Here is a 16620-nt window from a genome sequence, read left to right as displayed (position 1 = left end):
AGCCAATGTTTTGAGGCCTCGTACTTCTTAAATATACCACCATCTTCTTGTTTCTCATATTTAATTATAGCCACCAAAAATTCATGATCTTTCTGATCATGATCAAGTATAACATTGTCATTGTCAGTAAGATTGGGCTATTGGAGAGATGAAAAGAGAGCTCCAGAAATAATGTCAGTCAGAGCTATTATTGATATGTCTGACAATGCGATCTTGCAGGCCGTTGGATTTCACAATATGACCCGAGGTTAGTCCCTGATCGTGAAAGCTTTAACGGTTATTGACTCTTGAACTCATTTAAACCTCTAACACTAATGCCTGCCTAGTTTTTTCTCCCCTTCCTCCTTCCCTCCCATCCATCCATCCAAAGTGGAGACAGGGTCTCACTGTGTTGCCCAGGTTAGTCTCAAACTCCTGGTCTTAAGTGATCCTCCTGCCTTGGCCCCCCAAAGTGTTGGGATTACAGACCAGACCCCACCTGGTCTACTTTTTAATTAAAAAAAATATATATTGCGTTATTCATTGGAGCTTTTGGCTAGTTGGAAACAACAGTCCTGGGGACGTGAACATCCATTCACATTAGGTTATAGAGCCTCTGTATCATCATTAATTATGGAAAAAAAATAATTTTAAATTGGAGAAAGCAGACAAAAAGTTTTTTGTTTACATTTCACTTTTTAAATGACAACCTCTTTTAGTTCTTTGCTGTTTCTGTATTGTTTCTCTGTAGCAGAATGTTATAATGGTTGGGACATTTGCAGCTTGAATTTTTTAAAAATTATTGCTAAATTTTTTTTAGCAAAACTGCTGAAACTAATTTTAGGGACAGGTTTTCTAGAAGAAAACCTTTATGTTGATGCCTTTTCAGCCTCATTGATTGTATTTGAAAAACATAGGAAACAGTACTTTCATGTATTGTATTTTAATACATTTGAAACAGATATTCTAATTTGCTTTAAAGTTCTGTCATCTTGATGGTTGTTTTCTTTTGTTTGCTAGGTGTGCTTAAGAAATAATCCTCTTTATCATGCTGGAGCAGTTGCATTTTCAATTAGTGCCGGGATTCCTAAAGTTGGTGTCTTAATGGAGTCAGTCTGGAATATGAATGATAGCTGTAGATTTCAACTTAGATCCCCTGAAAGCTTGAAAAGCATGGAAAAAGCTAGCAAAACTACTGAAGCTAAGTAAGTACCATACCCAAACCTTGCCTTTACGCCGGTTGCTTTGTATGTGAATAGGACTATTCAAGGGAGACTGAGAGGTGTCCAATGACACAGTAAACTGCTAACATGATAGGGTCTTGTTAAGGTCTCCAGGAGATTTGAAAGGACTTTGTCAATTTTGCTGCTGGTAACTTGCTGTCATATTTGTGTATTATAGTTCTTTTTGATTAGGTTACTGACCAGAATGGCAGTGTAGTGTTCTTTTTTGATGTTTTCTCATTAGATTGAGTCCTTTGCAGGTGTTGTATAACGGTAATAATGTTTTCAGCCTTACTGTGAAGGGGTGTTCTCCTCCTCTCTCCCTGTGTACTCATCTTGAGTTCTAACTAATATCTTGCCTGTGTCTTATCATTGGGGCTTTATAGGCTAATATATTTGAGAGGGAAGTATCTGTAAAGGATTTGTTAGCTTTTGGGGTTGAAGGGATACATGTGGACAGTAACACTACTCAGTTTTGTATTGCCCCACATTCTGGGGCTAGCTTATTGTTTAGGAGCCAGGGTTCAGAAATTTAACATCTGTGCGTTTAGAAACATCTATTCATCTTTAAAAATGATTCTTTAAAACTTTTATAAAATGTTAAGATAATTTTCAAACAATTCATAGAAATAATTTACCATTGTAGGTAGTTAGAAAAGTAATGATATTACATTTCTGAAATAACATTCAGACCATTGATGCATTTTCTTTTTAAATGTATACAGGTTGCAAAGTGATTGGGGTATTACTGCACATAATATATTTTTAAAATTTTGAAATTTCTTAGTTTGCATTCCATTTATACTCAAACAGATGTGATGATTCTAAATTTACTGACTTCATTGCTGTTTCTCATCATGTTTAAAATGCAAACTGAAATTCACAAACATGGTGATTACTGTTAAGTCGGAAGTGACAAGCCACAGCTATTGTACTTTATACTTAATTAAGACTTAAAGAGTTTTGTAGAATTTTCTCCTGATTACATTGATGTGCAAAAAATAAAAGCAACAAAACATTTTTATTGTTTTATATGCTTTTTAAAGAACATTTGAAACATTTTTGTGTTCAGCTATAAAGATTGGAATAGGATATGTTGTTTAAGTCCTTAATTTATGAAGTTTTAAAAGATTGTTCTTTGAAATTAGCCATTTCTATTAGTAGTCTTTGTAAAATAGCTCAGTGAAATTAAATGTTAAGAACATAGGTTCATGTCAGCAGTAGTCTTATTTTCTAGAAATCGAAATGTGTTGATTTTAAAGGTTTGCTAGTAATTACTCCATACTGGCTTCTTTTACCTATCACAGGATTTGCAGAGGAGCCAGGAGTGTTTACTATAGGCTTGTACATGTGTGCACACTTGCTAAGATGCTGGTAGAAATAATAATGGTTTTCTTTTGGATTATTTCTAAACTCCAGTGAAATTTCTGCTGAGGGAAGCAGGAGACAAGAGGGTTAAGATGTGACCCAGGTTAATTATGTATATATGTTAGAATGAAATAAAAAGTTTGTAGTAAACTGATTTCTGCCCTTTAATAAATAAAAATCTTTGTCTTTACTCTCTAGAATATTGTATAGTTGCTGTAGTACCTTCTTAGGGAAACCATTAATGAAATAACTCATTGAATAGGGATCATTTATTAATCCCATTATCAGATGGTTTATAAAGATATTTTTGTAAACCATTGTGAGTAGAGTTCCTTCTTTGAACTCTAAGAAATTAATGGTCTAGTGAACTTTATACTTATTTGCCTGTACAATTTTTTCAGTTAAATGTCTGTGTTCAATGTTACAGTGTGAAATTTGTTTGCTGAAGAGGCTTATTATAAAACTGTTGCTAAATTGAATGTTGATAAATTTGTGATTTCTAAGTAGTGCTTATCTGAATCATTGTCCCAAGTTGTTGATAGTTTTGTATGTTGCATTTTCTTTCTTACATTAACCGTTTGTACTTGGAGACATCTCATGGCTCACCTACCAGCCACTTGACTGCACTTTCTTACACAATAGTGAAAAATGAATTACTTTATATTAAGTAGTATAACATTGGAACCAGCATTTTATTGTAATGATATTTGGCTTATAATAGAATTTTGGACATTGAGGAACTTATTTATGATAAAAAAAATTAGAGTTTTGTATCTTACATTTTTCTTACATGTGGTAATGTATGAAACAGTCACCAACATATGCTATAGGTTCATTGATACATGGTGTACAACAGTAATTTGTTTGAAGTCTTTTTCCTGGCGTTTTTCTGTTTGAGCAGACAGTGTAGTCCCGTTTTCTTCCTCCCACATTAATAATAGGTACTTTATTGTCCAGTCTGTTGTTCAAAGACAAAGTGGAAGGACATACTCGTGACTCCTAAAAACCACTTCTCAACTGATCAATCAAAAGCTTGGCAAATTTGAAATTTTTCATTGTTTTTAAATGGACAACTTCAAGGAAACACACATTTTTTTGAAAAATTTGCACTGGCAAATGTTTGTCCTGTTTAATCACCAGTAATCTCTTTATGTCCCATGAGATGGGCATCCAAGTGGTTTGCTAGATTTATACTGTCCCAAGTCCAAAGAGTAAAACATTATTTGAAAGCATGATTACATACTCTTTTCAGTACCTTGGGTCTTAAAAACATGTTCTTTAATACACATTTTAAAATTCCCTTGTTAGAATAAGCTTGTCTTAACAATATGCTATTTGACTAGTTGGTTATTTTGCTAATTATATGGGGAATCTTATTTTTTATCTCAGACCTGAAAGTAAGCAAGAGCCAGTGAAAACAGAAATGGGTCCTCCCCCGTCTCCGGCGTCCACATGTAGTGATGCATCATCAATTGCCAGCAGTGCATCAATGCCATATAGTAAGTTTTACGTGTTGTACACTGTGATCAAAATAAGGTGTCAAGCAGACAACCACATTTAGTTTGTTTCTGCCATTTTTAATATCTTTATATAAATTGTGTTCTACTAGTTGACTTTATTTATTTATTTTTTTGCATAGCTTTAAGTGGAAAGACATCATTTACGGTGTTGACTATTCCTGTTGCTTTTAAGAATTTTAGAGTTTTTAAAAAATATCTGAAATGTATTACAGTAATAGAAGGAAATAACTGCCTCTGGCTAGAATATCTACTCTCATTGATACTCTTTCTATTATACATTGATTATGGCCTGGTCACAAGTTTTGGTCAGATTTTGTAGAATTTATAAACCTAAAGTTACTACTACACCATGGATTTACAGATTTTTTTTTTAAAAAAAAAAGCTCTTCAAAATAAATTTTAGAGTATAGCTGCTTTGTAACTTAAGAAGTTAAAGGTTAGGTTTTAATAGTTATGTGATAGTCTTAAGATTAGCTTAGGGGATCTTCCTTGTTAAATCTTGTCAGGTAACTAACTTTGAAAGTCCAAATTATGTTTCCCCCCTTCTTTGCTGTTTTTTGTGGTAGTGTTAATATAGTTGGGCATTGACAGTTATAGGTGCTGTTCACTATGAATTTATTTAAAGTAGAAGTTGGTCATAAAGCTCCAATTCATAAAACAGTATTTTCTGAAATTCTTATTTGGAAAGTTCAATTATGTATCCCTTTAAAAATTATCTTTTTAATACACTTAGATGAAATCTATAAAGTCTCTTTTACATTTTCTTTTTGGTACTTACCATTTTGTTGTTGTCTAAGAACGACGACGGTCAACCCCTGCCCCGAAAGAAGAGGAAAAGGTTAACGAAGAGCAGTGGTCTCTTCGGGAAGTCGTTTTTGTGGAGGATGTTAAGAATGTTCCTGTTGGCAAGGTTGGTTAAACATATCTAAGAATTAGTTACTAACGACTGCAGTGGTATTGTTTATCCAAGGATTCATGGTTGGTGTCTGGGAGTCCTTTTTTTGAAGCTGGTTTATCCTCTTCAGTGACTTCTTTAGTTGAATCCCTGAGTCTGATAATAGAGCTACCCCCTCTGTCCTGGACAGATGAAGAGACGTTGTCTTGCCTCAAGCACTTATGGTGACATGTTGCTCTTTGTTTTTTTTTTTTAATGATATTTTGGAATAGTTTAAGATTTATAGAAAAGTTGCACAGATATATATTACTTTTTTATGTAGTCTATTCTTTGTTCCATTTGATTCTCACAGAACTGTAGTTTATGGTGTTTTCTTCTGAGAAGCTGACAGTGGGTGAAAATCTAAAGTGTCAAGCGGTGGAAGTGGGACCTAGATGTCCTGGTTTCAAATTCTGTGTTTGTCTTTCTGTGTTTTGCTGACCTTGTCCCTTTGTTAACCAAAACGCTTCCCACTAAGCTATATGTGTGACTATATGAATTTATTAAAATTAAATAACTTAAAAGTCAGGTCCTCAGTCATATTATTGGCTCCATTTTAAGTGGTCACATTTTGCTTATTTCAGATTTGTAATAGCCACTTGTCTAATGTCTACTGTAATAAGCACTACAGATGCAGAATATTACCACTGTCAAAAATGTTTTGTTATCTATGTTTGTATACCAACCCTGAACTGTACCCCACATCTTTATAATTAAAAAAAAGGTTTTGTTGGACAGTGTTGTTTTAAACTAATGGAGAAGATGGAAGAATTTCATAGGTTTTACTTAATTTTTTAAATTGCTAAACACAGTCTGTAATCACTGGCTGTGTGGGTCAGTTTTTCTCTAGCAAATACGTTTGAAAGTAGACACTAACAGTAAACCTTTGGTGAGTGTCCAGGTTAATTTTATAACTTGATTATTGGAGTAATGTAAAGAATTAAATGCCTTCAACATTAAATTATTCAGTGAATATAATTTGCACGTTGATTTCATGCAGGCCATTGTTAATATTCTTTGGATTGTATTTGTAGGTGCTAAAAGTGGATGGTGCTTATGTTGCTGTAAAATTTCCAGGAACATCCAGTAATGCAAACTGTCAGAGCAGCTCTGGTCCAGATTCTGACCCTTCTTCTCTCCTGCAGGATTGTAGGTTACTTAGAATTGATGAACTGCAGGTAAGCATAGACGAGTCATTCAGTAGCTGGGTATTTGGACTGCCTCCTTGAGTATGTTATGGAGTTGGAGAACTACGTTCTTTTTGTGTCATGCAGGTTGTCAAAACTGGTGGGACACCCAAAGTTCCTGACTGTTTTCAGAGGACTCCTAAAAAGCTTTGTATACCTGAGAAAACAGAAATATTAGCAGTGAATGTAGATTCCAAAGGTAAATTTTTTATAACTTTTCCAGCTGGCATACTGTATATCTCATTAATACTTGTGCAGTACATGGGAATAGGATGAAGTTAATTCAGGACATTGGCTGTTTTTTGTTCCCTGTGTGTAACTTTAATGGAATGAATGAATTGATTTGCAAATATGGCTGGAGATATCAAAATTTGGTGGATACTTTGAGATTACTAAAGTTGTATAATAATTTTTCTTTTCATTTGTGTGTTTCTGAAAGGTGTGCATGCTGTTTTGAAGACTGGAAATTGGGTACGGTACTGTATCTTTGATCTTGCCACAGGAAAAGCAGAACAGGAAAACAACTTTCCTACGAGCAGCATTGCTTTCCTTGGTCAGAATGAGAGGGATGTAGCCATTTTCACTGCTGGACAGGTAGAGACTTCTTTTTGCTTTTGAAAGGTGATATGACAACAATGGCGTTTTTCTAAAATTTAGAATCTGGCTCTAGTTTGCTTATTAGTAAATTATTGAAAAATTGGTAATATTCAGCACATTTTAGTACTAGGTTTGTTATTTGATCATTATTACCAGCATCTGATTTGAAAATAAATAAGCCTTTTGTAAAAATCAGTGATACATTTTTTGATTGAAAGTCAAACTTTAACCAGGCTCGGTGGCTCAGCCTGTAATCCCAGCACTTTGGGAGGCTGAGGTGAGTGGATTGCCTGAGCCCGCGGGTTCAAGACCCGCCTGGGCAACTTGGCAAGACCTCATCTCTATGATAAATCAAAAAATTAGCCGGGCGTGGTAGCACGCGCCTGTAGTTCCGGCTACTTGGAAGGCTGAGGCGGAAGGATCGCCGGAGCCCAGCAGGTCGAGGCTGCGGTGGCCGGGAGCGGCCGCTGCACTCCAGTCTGGGCAACGGAGTGAGACTCCAAGTCAAAAAAAGAAAAAAGAAAGTCAAACTTTACTATTTTTCCTCTATCATAGGAGTCTCCTATTATTCTTCGAGATGGAAATGGTACTATCTACCCAATGGCCAAAGATTGCATGGGAGGAATAAGGGATCCTGACTGGCTTGATCTTCCACCTATTAGTAGTCTTGGAATGGGTGTGCATTCTTTAATAAATCTTCCTGCCAATTCAACAATCAAAAAGAAAGCTGCTATTATCATCATGGCTGTAGAGGTAATTTACATTTTGAAACCAATCAGCCTTTAAAAAAATATTTTTTTAATTTTAAAGATGTACGGTACAATTCCCGGCTAGGTATACAAATGTTCATTATGAAGGTACCCTTGTCGATGAGGGGTGCCCCCCCCCACAGTTTCCCACTGCTGCCAGTTCCTTTCTTACTGTATTATGATAATTGTTCAGGGTCTGCTTACAAGGGAAAACTACTCAGCCTTTTAATTCAGAAAACACCCCTAAAGTACAGAAAACCAATGTGGTTTTTCTTTCCTTTTTTATTCCTCTTTTTCATGTAGCACCACATTGCCTAATAGGGAAACGAATCTGGAATAGATGATTCTTTGCCCTTTTCTTCCCTATCATAGCTAATAGTCTGTTAAGACAATGGAGACAAGTAAATTAGTGATTACAGTATAATTTAAGTGTTTGAGAAAGGCATGCACAGTGTTGTGAAGGTACAGAGGGAATAGATATAAATTCGACTACAACTGTTTTGGAAGGCTTCCCTGAGGAAGTGACACCTGGAAAGAGTTGTGAATGATCACATAGAGGTCCTCTAGACACAGGGACAAGGATGGGGGTTGTTATCCCTGATACCAAGGGCCACCTTTGTGATCTATTAATATGTTGGAAGGAATGTGTACCTTCTTTTTATATGACCGGAAGGTAGGGATCATATGGGTCAGTGAGTAGCAACTGATAAAGCTGGAGAGAGGCACTAGGGTACCTTATGTTCTAACCTAAGGGACCTAAACATTTCCCTGAAAGGTAGGAGGAGATAATGTTTTTAAAAGATTAGCAGTGGTAGGTGGGTTTTTCAGGAGCAGTTGGAGGACAGAAGCTTAGAGATCAAATAAAGGGCTAATACATTAATCCAGGTTAGAAACAAAGTAAACTCAGACTCTTAGAAATGAGAAAGAGGGAGTGGATTTGAGAGACCTTAAGCAAGTAGAAGGATAAAGTTTGGTAACTGGATTTCAGCATGAATGAAATGAAAGAGTTAATAAGCTTCTGATTTGGGTGTGCTTGATGGTGGAGCAGAAATATAGGAGAAGGAACAAATGGGATAAAAGGAAGAAGATGAATTTGAACATGTTGTGGTTTGTTAAATCTGGAGGCAATACATTGCAAGCTGTTGCTGGAGCAATTTCAACTGGCATTGACCTGATTTGACTTAAATTTTTAAAGGATCTCTTCTGATGTGCTAAGTATCTTGGGGTGACAGCATGGAAATAGGGATAACAGCTAGGAGGCTATTAGAATAATCCCGGTGGAAGATGATGGTGACTTAGCGTAGGAGGCAGAGTTATGAGTGAAAACTGTCTAGAATCAGATACATAGTTATGTGTTACTTAATGACAGGATACATTCTCAGAAATGGGTTGTAATCAAAGAATGTACTTAAACAAACCTAGATGATATAGCCTACTACACACTTGGGCTCTGTGGTGTGGCCTATGGCTCCTAGGCTACAAACCTGTATGGTATGTTACTGTACTGAATACTGTAGGTACTTGTAACACAATAGTAGCTATTTGTGTACATAAACATCTAAACGTGCAAAAGATACAGTAAAAAAAAGTATAAAAAAATAAAAAGTAGGACCCTTGGTATTGGGCACTTAGCACACATGGAGCTTGCAAGAACAGAAGTTGCTCTGGGTGAGTCAGTGAGTGAGTGGAGAGTGAATATGAAGGCCCGTGATATTACAGTAAGACTGTAGACTTTATAAACATTGAATACTTAGGCTGCACTAAATTTAATTTTTTAAACCATTTGACTTATTTGTAATAAACTTTACTTGAAACACAAACACATTATACAGCTGTATTAAGATTCCTGGCAGGGTGTGGTTGGCTCATACCTGTAATCCCAGCACTTTGGGAGACGAAGGTGAGGATTGCCTGAGTACAGGAGTTCGAGACCAGCCGAGACAACTTGGTGAGACCTCGTCTCTATAGGAAATAAAAACTTAGCCGAGTGTGGTGGCGCGCACCTGTGGTTCCAGCTACTTGGAAGGCTGAGGTGGAAGGATCGCCGGAGCCCAGCAGGTTGAGGCTGCGGTGGTCATGAGCATGCCACTGCACTCCAGCTTGGGTGACAGAGTGAGACGCTGACTCAAAAAAGAAAATCCTTCCTTTATATTATTTTCTGTAAACTTTCTTTTTGTTTTTAAATTTTATTTCTTTTTTTCTTTTTACATTTTTCTGTTAAAAGCTAAGACACAAGCATACATTAACCTGGGTCCACACAGGGTCAGAATTATCAATATCACTGCCTTCCACCTCCACATCTTATCCCATTGGAAGATATTCAGGGGCAGTAACAGGCATGGAGCTGTCATCTCCTGTAATAACAATGCCTTCTGGAATACCTCCTGAAGAACCTGTATAAGGCTGTTTTACAGATAACTTTTTAAAATAAATAGAAGCAGTACACTTAAAATAACAACAAAAAGTATATAGTAAATACTTTTATAAACCAGTAACAGTTTTTTGTTTTTAGTTCTTTTTTTTTTTCTTTTTTCTTTTTTTTGACCTGGAGTCCCACTCAGTTGCCTAGGCTGGAGTGCAGTGGCACACCCTCGGCCCCTGCAGCTTTGACCTGCTGGGCTCAGGTGATCCTCCGACCTAAGCCTTCCAAGTAACTGGAACTACAGGCATGTGCCACCACACCCGGCTAATTTTTTGTTTATTGTAGAGATGAGGGCTCTCCAAGTTGCCCAGGCTGGTCTCGAACCTGTGGGCTCAGGCAGTTCTCTTACCTTGGCCTTCCAAAGTGCTGGGATTATAGGCATGAGCCACCAAGCCTGGCCAATAGTTTTTTCAAATCAAGTATTCTGTACTGTACATAATTGCATATGCTATACTTTTATATGATTGTGAGTGTAGTAAGTTTGTTTATGCTAGCATCACCACAAACACATGAGTAATGTACTATGACTTGACAATGGGTACATTGTTAAGCAGCAGTGATTTTCACCTCCATTGTAATCCCATGGGACCACTGGCATGTATGTGACCTGTCATTAGCCAAAATGTTGACTATACTAGATATGTTTTTAAGGTAGAACTGACAGAATTTGCCGACGAATAAGATGTCAAATAGGGAAAGCCAAGAGGGTGTGAAAAGTTTTGGAAGAATGAAGTTGTCATTTATTGAGATGAAGACTGTAGAGGTGAAGAAGATTCAGGTGTTTGATTTTAGACATGTGATGTTTAAGATATCAGATACTCCAGAAGAGATGATGAGTAGAAAGTTAAATGTCTGAATCTGAAGACCAGGAGAGAGAGGACCATCTTGGAGAAATAGACTTGGGAGCTGTTATTGAAAGAGAAAAGGTTCAAGGACTGAGCTATGAGAATAGTCCCAACATTCAAATGCTAGGATGGTAAAAAGCAACCAGCATGGGAGATGCGAAGGAGCATTCAAAAGGCTGGAGAAAAACTAGAGTTGTATCCTGGACGCCAGATGAAAAGCATGCATCCATCAGGGTGCAGGGACACAGTGTCACTGGTGGGATGCTGGAGGCCAGTAGTACTGAATGCTGACTGTTGAGTTTGGCTTCATCTCGGTCATTGTTGGTGGTGGGGATGAAAATCGCCTTCTAAGAGGGAGCCAAGGAGAAAATGGAAAGTGAGGACTGGGAACAAATACAACACCTCTTCTAAAAGGTTTTTCTATAAAGGATGGAATTTGAGCTTAGTATGAGATTATGTACCCTCCATTGAATTGGTGGTGATGAGTAAACTTTTTAGAACTGCATGTAAAGAAGACTGAATCCAGGTGCTCCTGAGAGCTACTTGTAACTATTATTTATAGAAACAAACTCTTTCTTCATTTAGTTTTGATTATAACCTACTAGACTAGTGGTTTCAACCTGTAGGGTTGATGATAAGGAGGCTGTGGTCTGAACTTAATCTCCTTGAAATTACTTCACATTATTTAAAAATCACAGAGTTTACATTTAAAATCCAGAATTTTAGTTGCTCTTAAAAAATAGAAACATCTGGTAAAACTGGACCCCATAATCTGTGTCCCAAAAACATTAGACTGCCCTCTTTAGAGCCTATACATGGTCTTTTTGAATTTATTACAATCCTCATTACTTGTAGTTGTTGCCCTGAGTCCGAGTGTTGCCATTTATTACACAACTTGTGTTATGTTTTTACACACAGCCTCATTTACTCATTTATATTACTTCAAATGTAGACATTTGGTTCTGTGACTGTTGTGCCTTGTCAGCATCTCATGACTAGAGACGAAATGTGTTATCATTTCATGATGAGTAGGGGTAAAGTGTGGTGTTATTTATCTTTGTACTTTCAGTTTAGATCTTGGCACACAGTAGACCAACAAGAAATATTTTTACTAAACTCTCTTTGCCCTTTGCTAAAAGAATAAGTGACAAACATAACACATAGTGATGCACATTGAACTTTTCTGCTTGAGCACAGCTAAATGTGGTGTTGATGCCCTCTCTGAGAACCCGTGTACAGTCTAGCAGACTGGAGATGAGTTTCCTGTAGTATAGCTGCTACTAACCAAATAACTGGCTGTTGCTTGAAGACAGTGTATGTTTTAGCAGTATGCAGCAGAGTATGTTGATTTTAGTTGCCCTTTAAAGTACTGTCCTTTTTGTTCTTTAAAGAGGCTTCGACATCCTCTCAACATATTAATTAGTATACATTTCCCTGTATTTTGGAAAGTTTCGTGTTATGTGGCCCACCTCATGAACTGGAGCTTACTGTTGATGGAGTTACCTCATAGCCATAGTTAGTTCCATAATCAAAATGGCCTATCTCACATGTGGTTGGTTTGGAAAAATAGTTGTTTAGTTGTATTTTCTTGTATACACACCTCTTCTTCCCATTTTCATTCTTCCTCCCAGAGTTTACCCTCCTTTCTTATTTCTGTCAACTGTGTGTTCTGCTTAAAAAAGGTATCCATAAAGGTATCTTTTCCTTTAGCCAGACCACTTAAAATTGTCTCTGTTTGCAAATCTAATTATGTATTGTGTTGGCCATGAGACATTCTTGACATATGTAATGTACTATTAAAATTAATAGAGAATTTTTTCCCCCTAATTTGTTTGAGCACAGAAACAAACCTTAATGCAACATATTCTACGCTGTGACTATGAGGCCTGTCGACAGTATCTTGTGAATCTTGAGCAAGCGGTTGTTTTAGAACAGAATCTACAGATGCTACAAACATTCATCAGCCACAGATGTGATGGAAACCGAAATATTTTGCATGCTTGTGTATCAGTTTGCTTTCCAACCAGCAATAAGGAAACTAAAGAAGAAGAGGGTGAGATTAAGAACTATAACACGGTCGTAATAAGTTTTAGGCACTTTTGAAACTATAGCAACTGGTAAAGGAAGGAAAAGCAAATCATAAATAATGTGTATATACTTTTTTTTTTTGCTTTGCTTTGTAAAATCTTGGAAGCTTTTTTTTTTTTTAAACTTTCTCAGAAAGTAAAAATGGGTATATAAATGTAAATCAGCAAATACATTTTTCATCAGTATGTTTTTATTATCTTTAACCCTTTGCACCTGGAGACATCTCACAGATCACCTACCAGCAACTTCACTGCACTCAAATAGTGAAAAATTAGTCACTTCAAATTAAATAGTGCAGCATAGGAACCAAGTTGTTTTCTTGTAATGTTATTCAGCTTATAATGGATTTTTGGACATTGAGGAATTTACTTATGACAAAAAATCAAAAATTTTGTTTCATATTTTTCTAGTGTGTGCTAACATCATGAATCAGTCACTGACATGTGTTGCAGGTTAATTGATACATGTTATGCAACAGTAATTTATTTGACATCTTCCACCTGGTATTTTTCTATTCTAGCAGACAGTACAGTCTCATTTTCTTTATCCCACATGAACAATATGTAATTTATTGTCTAGTTTCTGCAGCACTGTGAAAGCGCTTCAAGCCGGGCTTGGTGGCTCAGCCTGTAATCCCGCGCCTTGGGAGGCTGAGGTGAGTGGATTGCCTGAGCCCACAGGTTCGAGACCCGCCTGGGCAGCTTGGTGAGACCTCATCTCTACAATAAATCAAAAAAATTAGCCAAATGTGGTAGCGCACGCCTGTAGTTCGAGCTACTTGGAAGGCTGAGGCAGAAGGATCACTGGAGCCCAGCAGGTTGAGGCTGTGGTGGCCGGGAGCGGCCACTGCAATCCAGCCTGGGTGACAGAGTGAGACTCCAACTCAAAACAAAACAAAACAGGAAAGCACTTGAAACATTCTCTTTCTACATAACGACAGATGATATTTTTTAACCTGTGTATCAGTATATATTCCATTTCTTTATTTGCCTTTTTTTATAACTTCAATGGAAAACTTCTCGGAAACATACATTTTTTAAACATTTGTGCTGGCATAAGTTTGTCCTGTATAGTCACCAGCAGTCTCTTTATGTATCCTGAGAAGGGGACATCTGAGTGGTTTGCTAGGTTTACAATGTCCCCCCTGAAAGGGGACATCCGAGTGCAAAGGGTTAATACTATCCTCTGTGGTATATGAGGGGGACCCCTAAAAACCCCTGGAGTTTATTTATAAAAAATTGTGTATTCTTACATGTTTAAACATGTCACCTTCAAAGTACTTTCTGTTTGATGCAATACACCTATCAAGATGCTTTTTCCACTGCTCAAAACAGTTTTTGAACTCATCAATTTTGATACCTTTTAGTACTTCTGCTGGGGCTTTTTTTGTTGTTTGTTTCACCTCTTTCACATCAGCAAAACGTTTCCCTTTAAGGACTTTTTTCATCTGGGGAAACAGAAAACAGTCACTAGGGGTGAGATCAGGTGAGTAGGGATTGTGGGGTGCAGGGGTCATGCCAATTTTGGTCAAAAATTGCTGAATACTCAGTGTGATGTGTGTGGGTGCATTGTTATGGTGGAAAAACCAGTTATCTGTTTGCCACAACTCAGGTCGTTTCTTCTGCAATTGTGATGCAGCCCTTTCAAAACTTCCAGATAAAAACTTTGGTTGACCATTTGATATGGGGGAGCATTCAGAATATACTACAAGATGGCCATCCTCCAAAAGATAATTCTGGGGTGTTTTTGGGTCCCACCTTGTATACAAATTGGAAATGTAATCCTACATGAGCTTTACTGACCTATTATATAATTGAAGGCTTATTACCATAGGAATTATTTAGCTAGTTAAGTCCAATTATATTAAGGCAATTTCTATCTCAGTTATCAGAAGGTAGAGAGGAAAATTCACTTAGTGAGTAGCTAATTTTGAATATAATTAAGCTTTTTGTACCTTAAAATTTTTAATTGGTTAAATGAAGAGAGAAATTGAAAACCTAAAGTACAAATGTATAATTCATGTTTTTTCTTATTTTTAATTCTGCTAATGATAATTATGTAAGGCGGCTACGTTTTTGAAAAATAGTTCAGAGGTTTCTGACCTTTATATCATTATCATTGATTCAGGAGGGATAATAAGTAGTATATTGACTAAGATTAAAATGCTGATATGTGGGTCTTTTTTTCCCCTTGGTAGTAATAGCTAAATTTCATCCTACTTATTACTGACATTATTTTTTTACCTTTGGTGATTGAAGTAAGTCAGTAAGGAAATAAATCTCATATTAAAGATCATATAGTTTAAGTGACATTTGGTTTAAGGAGGGAAAAATGAAATGATAGATTATGTAGTATATGAATTTGAGCACTAAATATATGGTGATTAGCGTTTAGTAGATTGTACATACTCAATGTATTAGTTCTCTTTGAAGTTTAAATTTGATCCTAATTGTTTCTCATGTTTCAGAAGCGGAGCGCTCTGAAAGAAATACATTTGCAGAAAGGCTTTCTGCTGTTGAGGCCATTGCAAATGCAATATCAGTTGTTTCAAGTAATGGCCCAGGTAATCGGGCTGGATCATCAAGTAGCCGAAGGTAATGTGATTTTTACCAGGAAAGTTTAATTGGAGGAAAAAAACCCCAGGTGCAAAAAGCAGTGTATCTCTTACCTGTCATACACATGACTTGTATGGTGGGTCCTTTATTGCTTTGCTTTTTGATCCTTCTAGTAGCACCCTGGGGAAAGTACCTGCTATAAACTAATAGAATTAAAGTGTAGAGATCTGGTATACTTTATACATTTGAGACAATTTAGACAAGTAGTTTAAATTTTATTCTTTGAATTTGTTCTAAATTATCATTCTTGCTTCCTAGGAAGTTATTTTCTTTAGTTGGAGAACAAGTAATATAATAATTGTAAGAACTTCAATCTTTTATTTTCAGATTGCTTTTTAAATTCAGTTTCTCAGATACTTTAGTGATCTGGGAAGAAATTAAAGACTGGTTTGTATTATGAATGTTTGGTGTTTAAATTTTCAGGCTTTCCAAGTTGTGGGATGGACAAACCTTTATAACACATTAGAATTTGCTAGGTAATTGACTAGATGATGATATAAAGAATTCAGGATGTAGTTTTCTTTCTGTAGGAAAAAGTATATTTTAATGGTATGAGTGAGCCAAAATTCTTGATTACTGACAGGTCATTAATGAAAGCCCTGCTCACTATGTGCTAATGTGATAAGTTGTAAAGTCTACTTAAAATGAAGACTCTCCTTGCCTATTTTCTGTTCTATAATTATTTCTATCCCTTTAAAAATGTGTATTCTCAAATTGGTACCAGGAAGGCTACCAAGTTGATAGCTTCCCAGGCTGAAAAACACCCTAAGTGAGATTTATCAAAAACTTTTTGTGGTGACCATTATGTAGGCTAAACAAAATGGAAATTATCACCAGCTTATTTATTAGGACCATACAAGGCAGTCGAGGTGCTTGTTCTAAAGTGGAAAGCAACTTAAATTCTTCATGAAGAAATTAGTGTCTGAATTATTTCAGGTATTTCATTTCCTCAGGGAAAAAACAGGTTCAAATCAAGTTGAACTCTGATATGGTTGGTCCAATGCCAGTGCTGCCATCTTTTTTTTCATATAAGGATTATTTTGAAGGCAAAGACTAAAAGGAGCTTCAAGAGTGGGTGATGTGTTGCTCACAG

General features: G+C 36.5%; 1 protein-coding gene across 1 annotated transcript in view; it reads left to right on the top strand.

The window, feature by feature from the left end:
• The window catches only part of UBR5 (ubiquitin protein ligase E3 component n-recognin 5), a 104832-nt gene that overhangs the window by 39242 nt on the left and 48970 nt on the right, over window positions 1-16620 (top strand). Inside the window, exons 13-21 of the mRNA XM_021711997.1 lie at window positions 1000-1184; window positions 3960-4069; window positions 4888-5000; window positions 6059-6202; window positions 6299-6410; window positions 6651-6805; window positions 7364-7561; window positions 12667-12877; window positions 15380-15506. Of these exons, the coding sequence (XP_021567672.1) occupies window positions 1000-1184; window positions 3960-4069; window positions 4888-5000; window positions 6059-6202; window positions 6299-6410; window positions 6651-6805; window positions 7364-7561; window positions 12667-12877; window positions 15380-15506 (1355 nt within the window). The remainder of the gene's footprint in view (window positions 1-999; window positions 1185-3959; window positions 4070-4887; window positions 5001-6058; window positions 6203-6298; window positions 6411-6650; window positions 6806-7363; window positions 7562-12666; window positions 12878-15379; window positions 15507-16620) is intronic.

This window comes from Carlito syrichta, unplaced genomic scaffold (assembly GCF_000164805.1).
Source record: "Carlito syrichta isolate Samal-C Ts95f unplaced genomic scaffold, Tarsius_syrichta-2.0.1 Scaffold302992, whole genome shotgun sequence".
Taxonomy (NCBI): Eukaryota; Metazoa; Chordata; class Mammalia; order Primates; family Tarsiidae; genus Carlito; species Carlito syrichta.
This window is presented reverse-complemented; position numbering and strand designations above follow the sequence as displayed.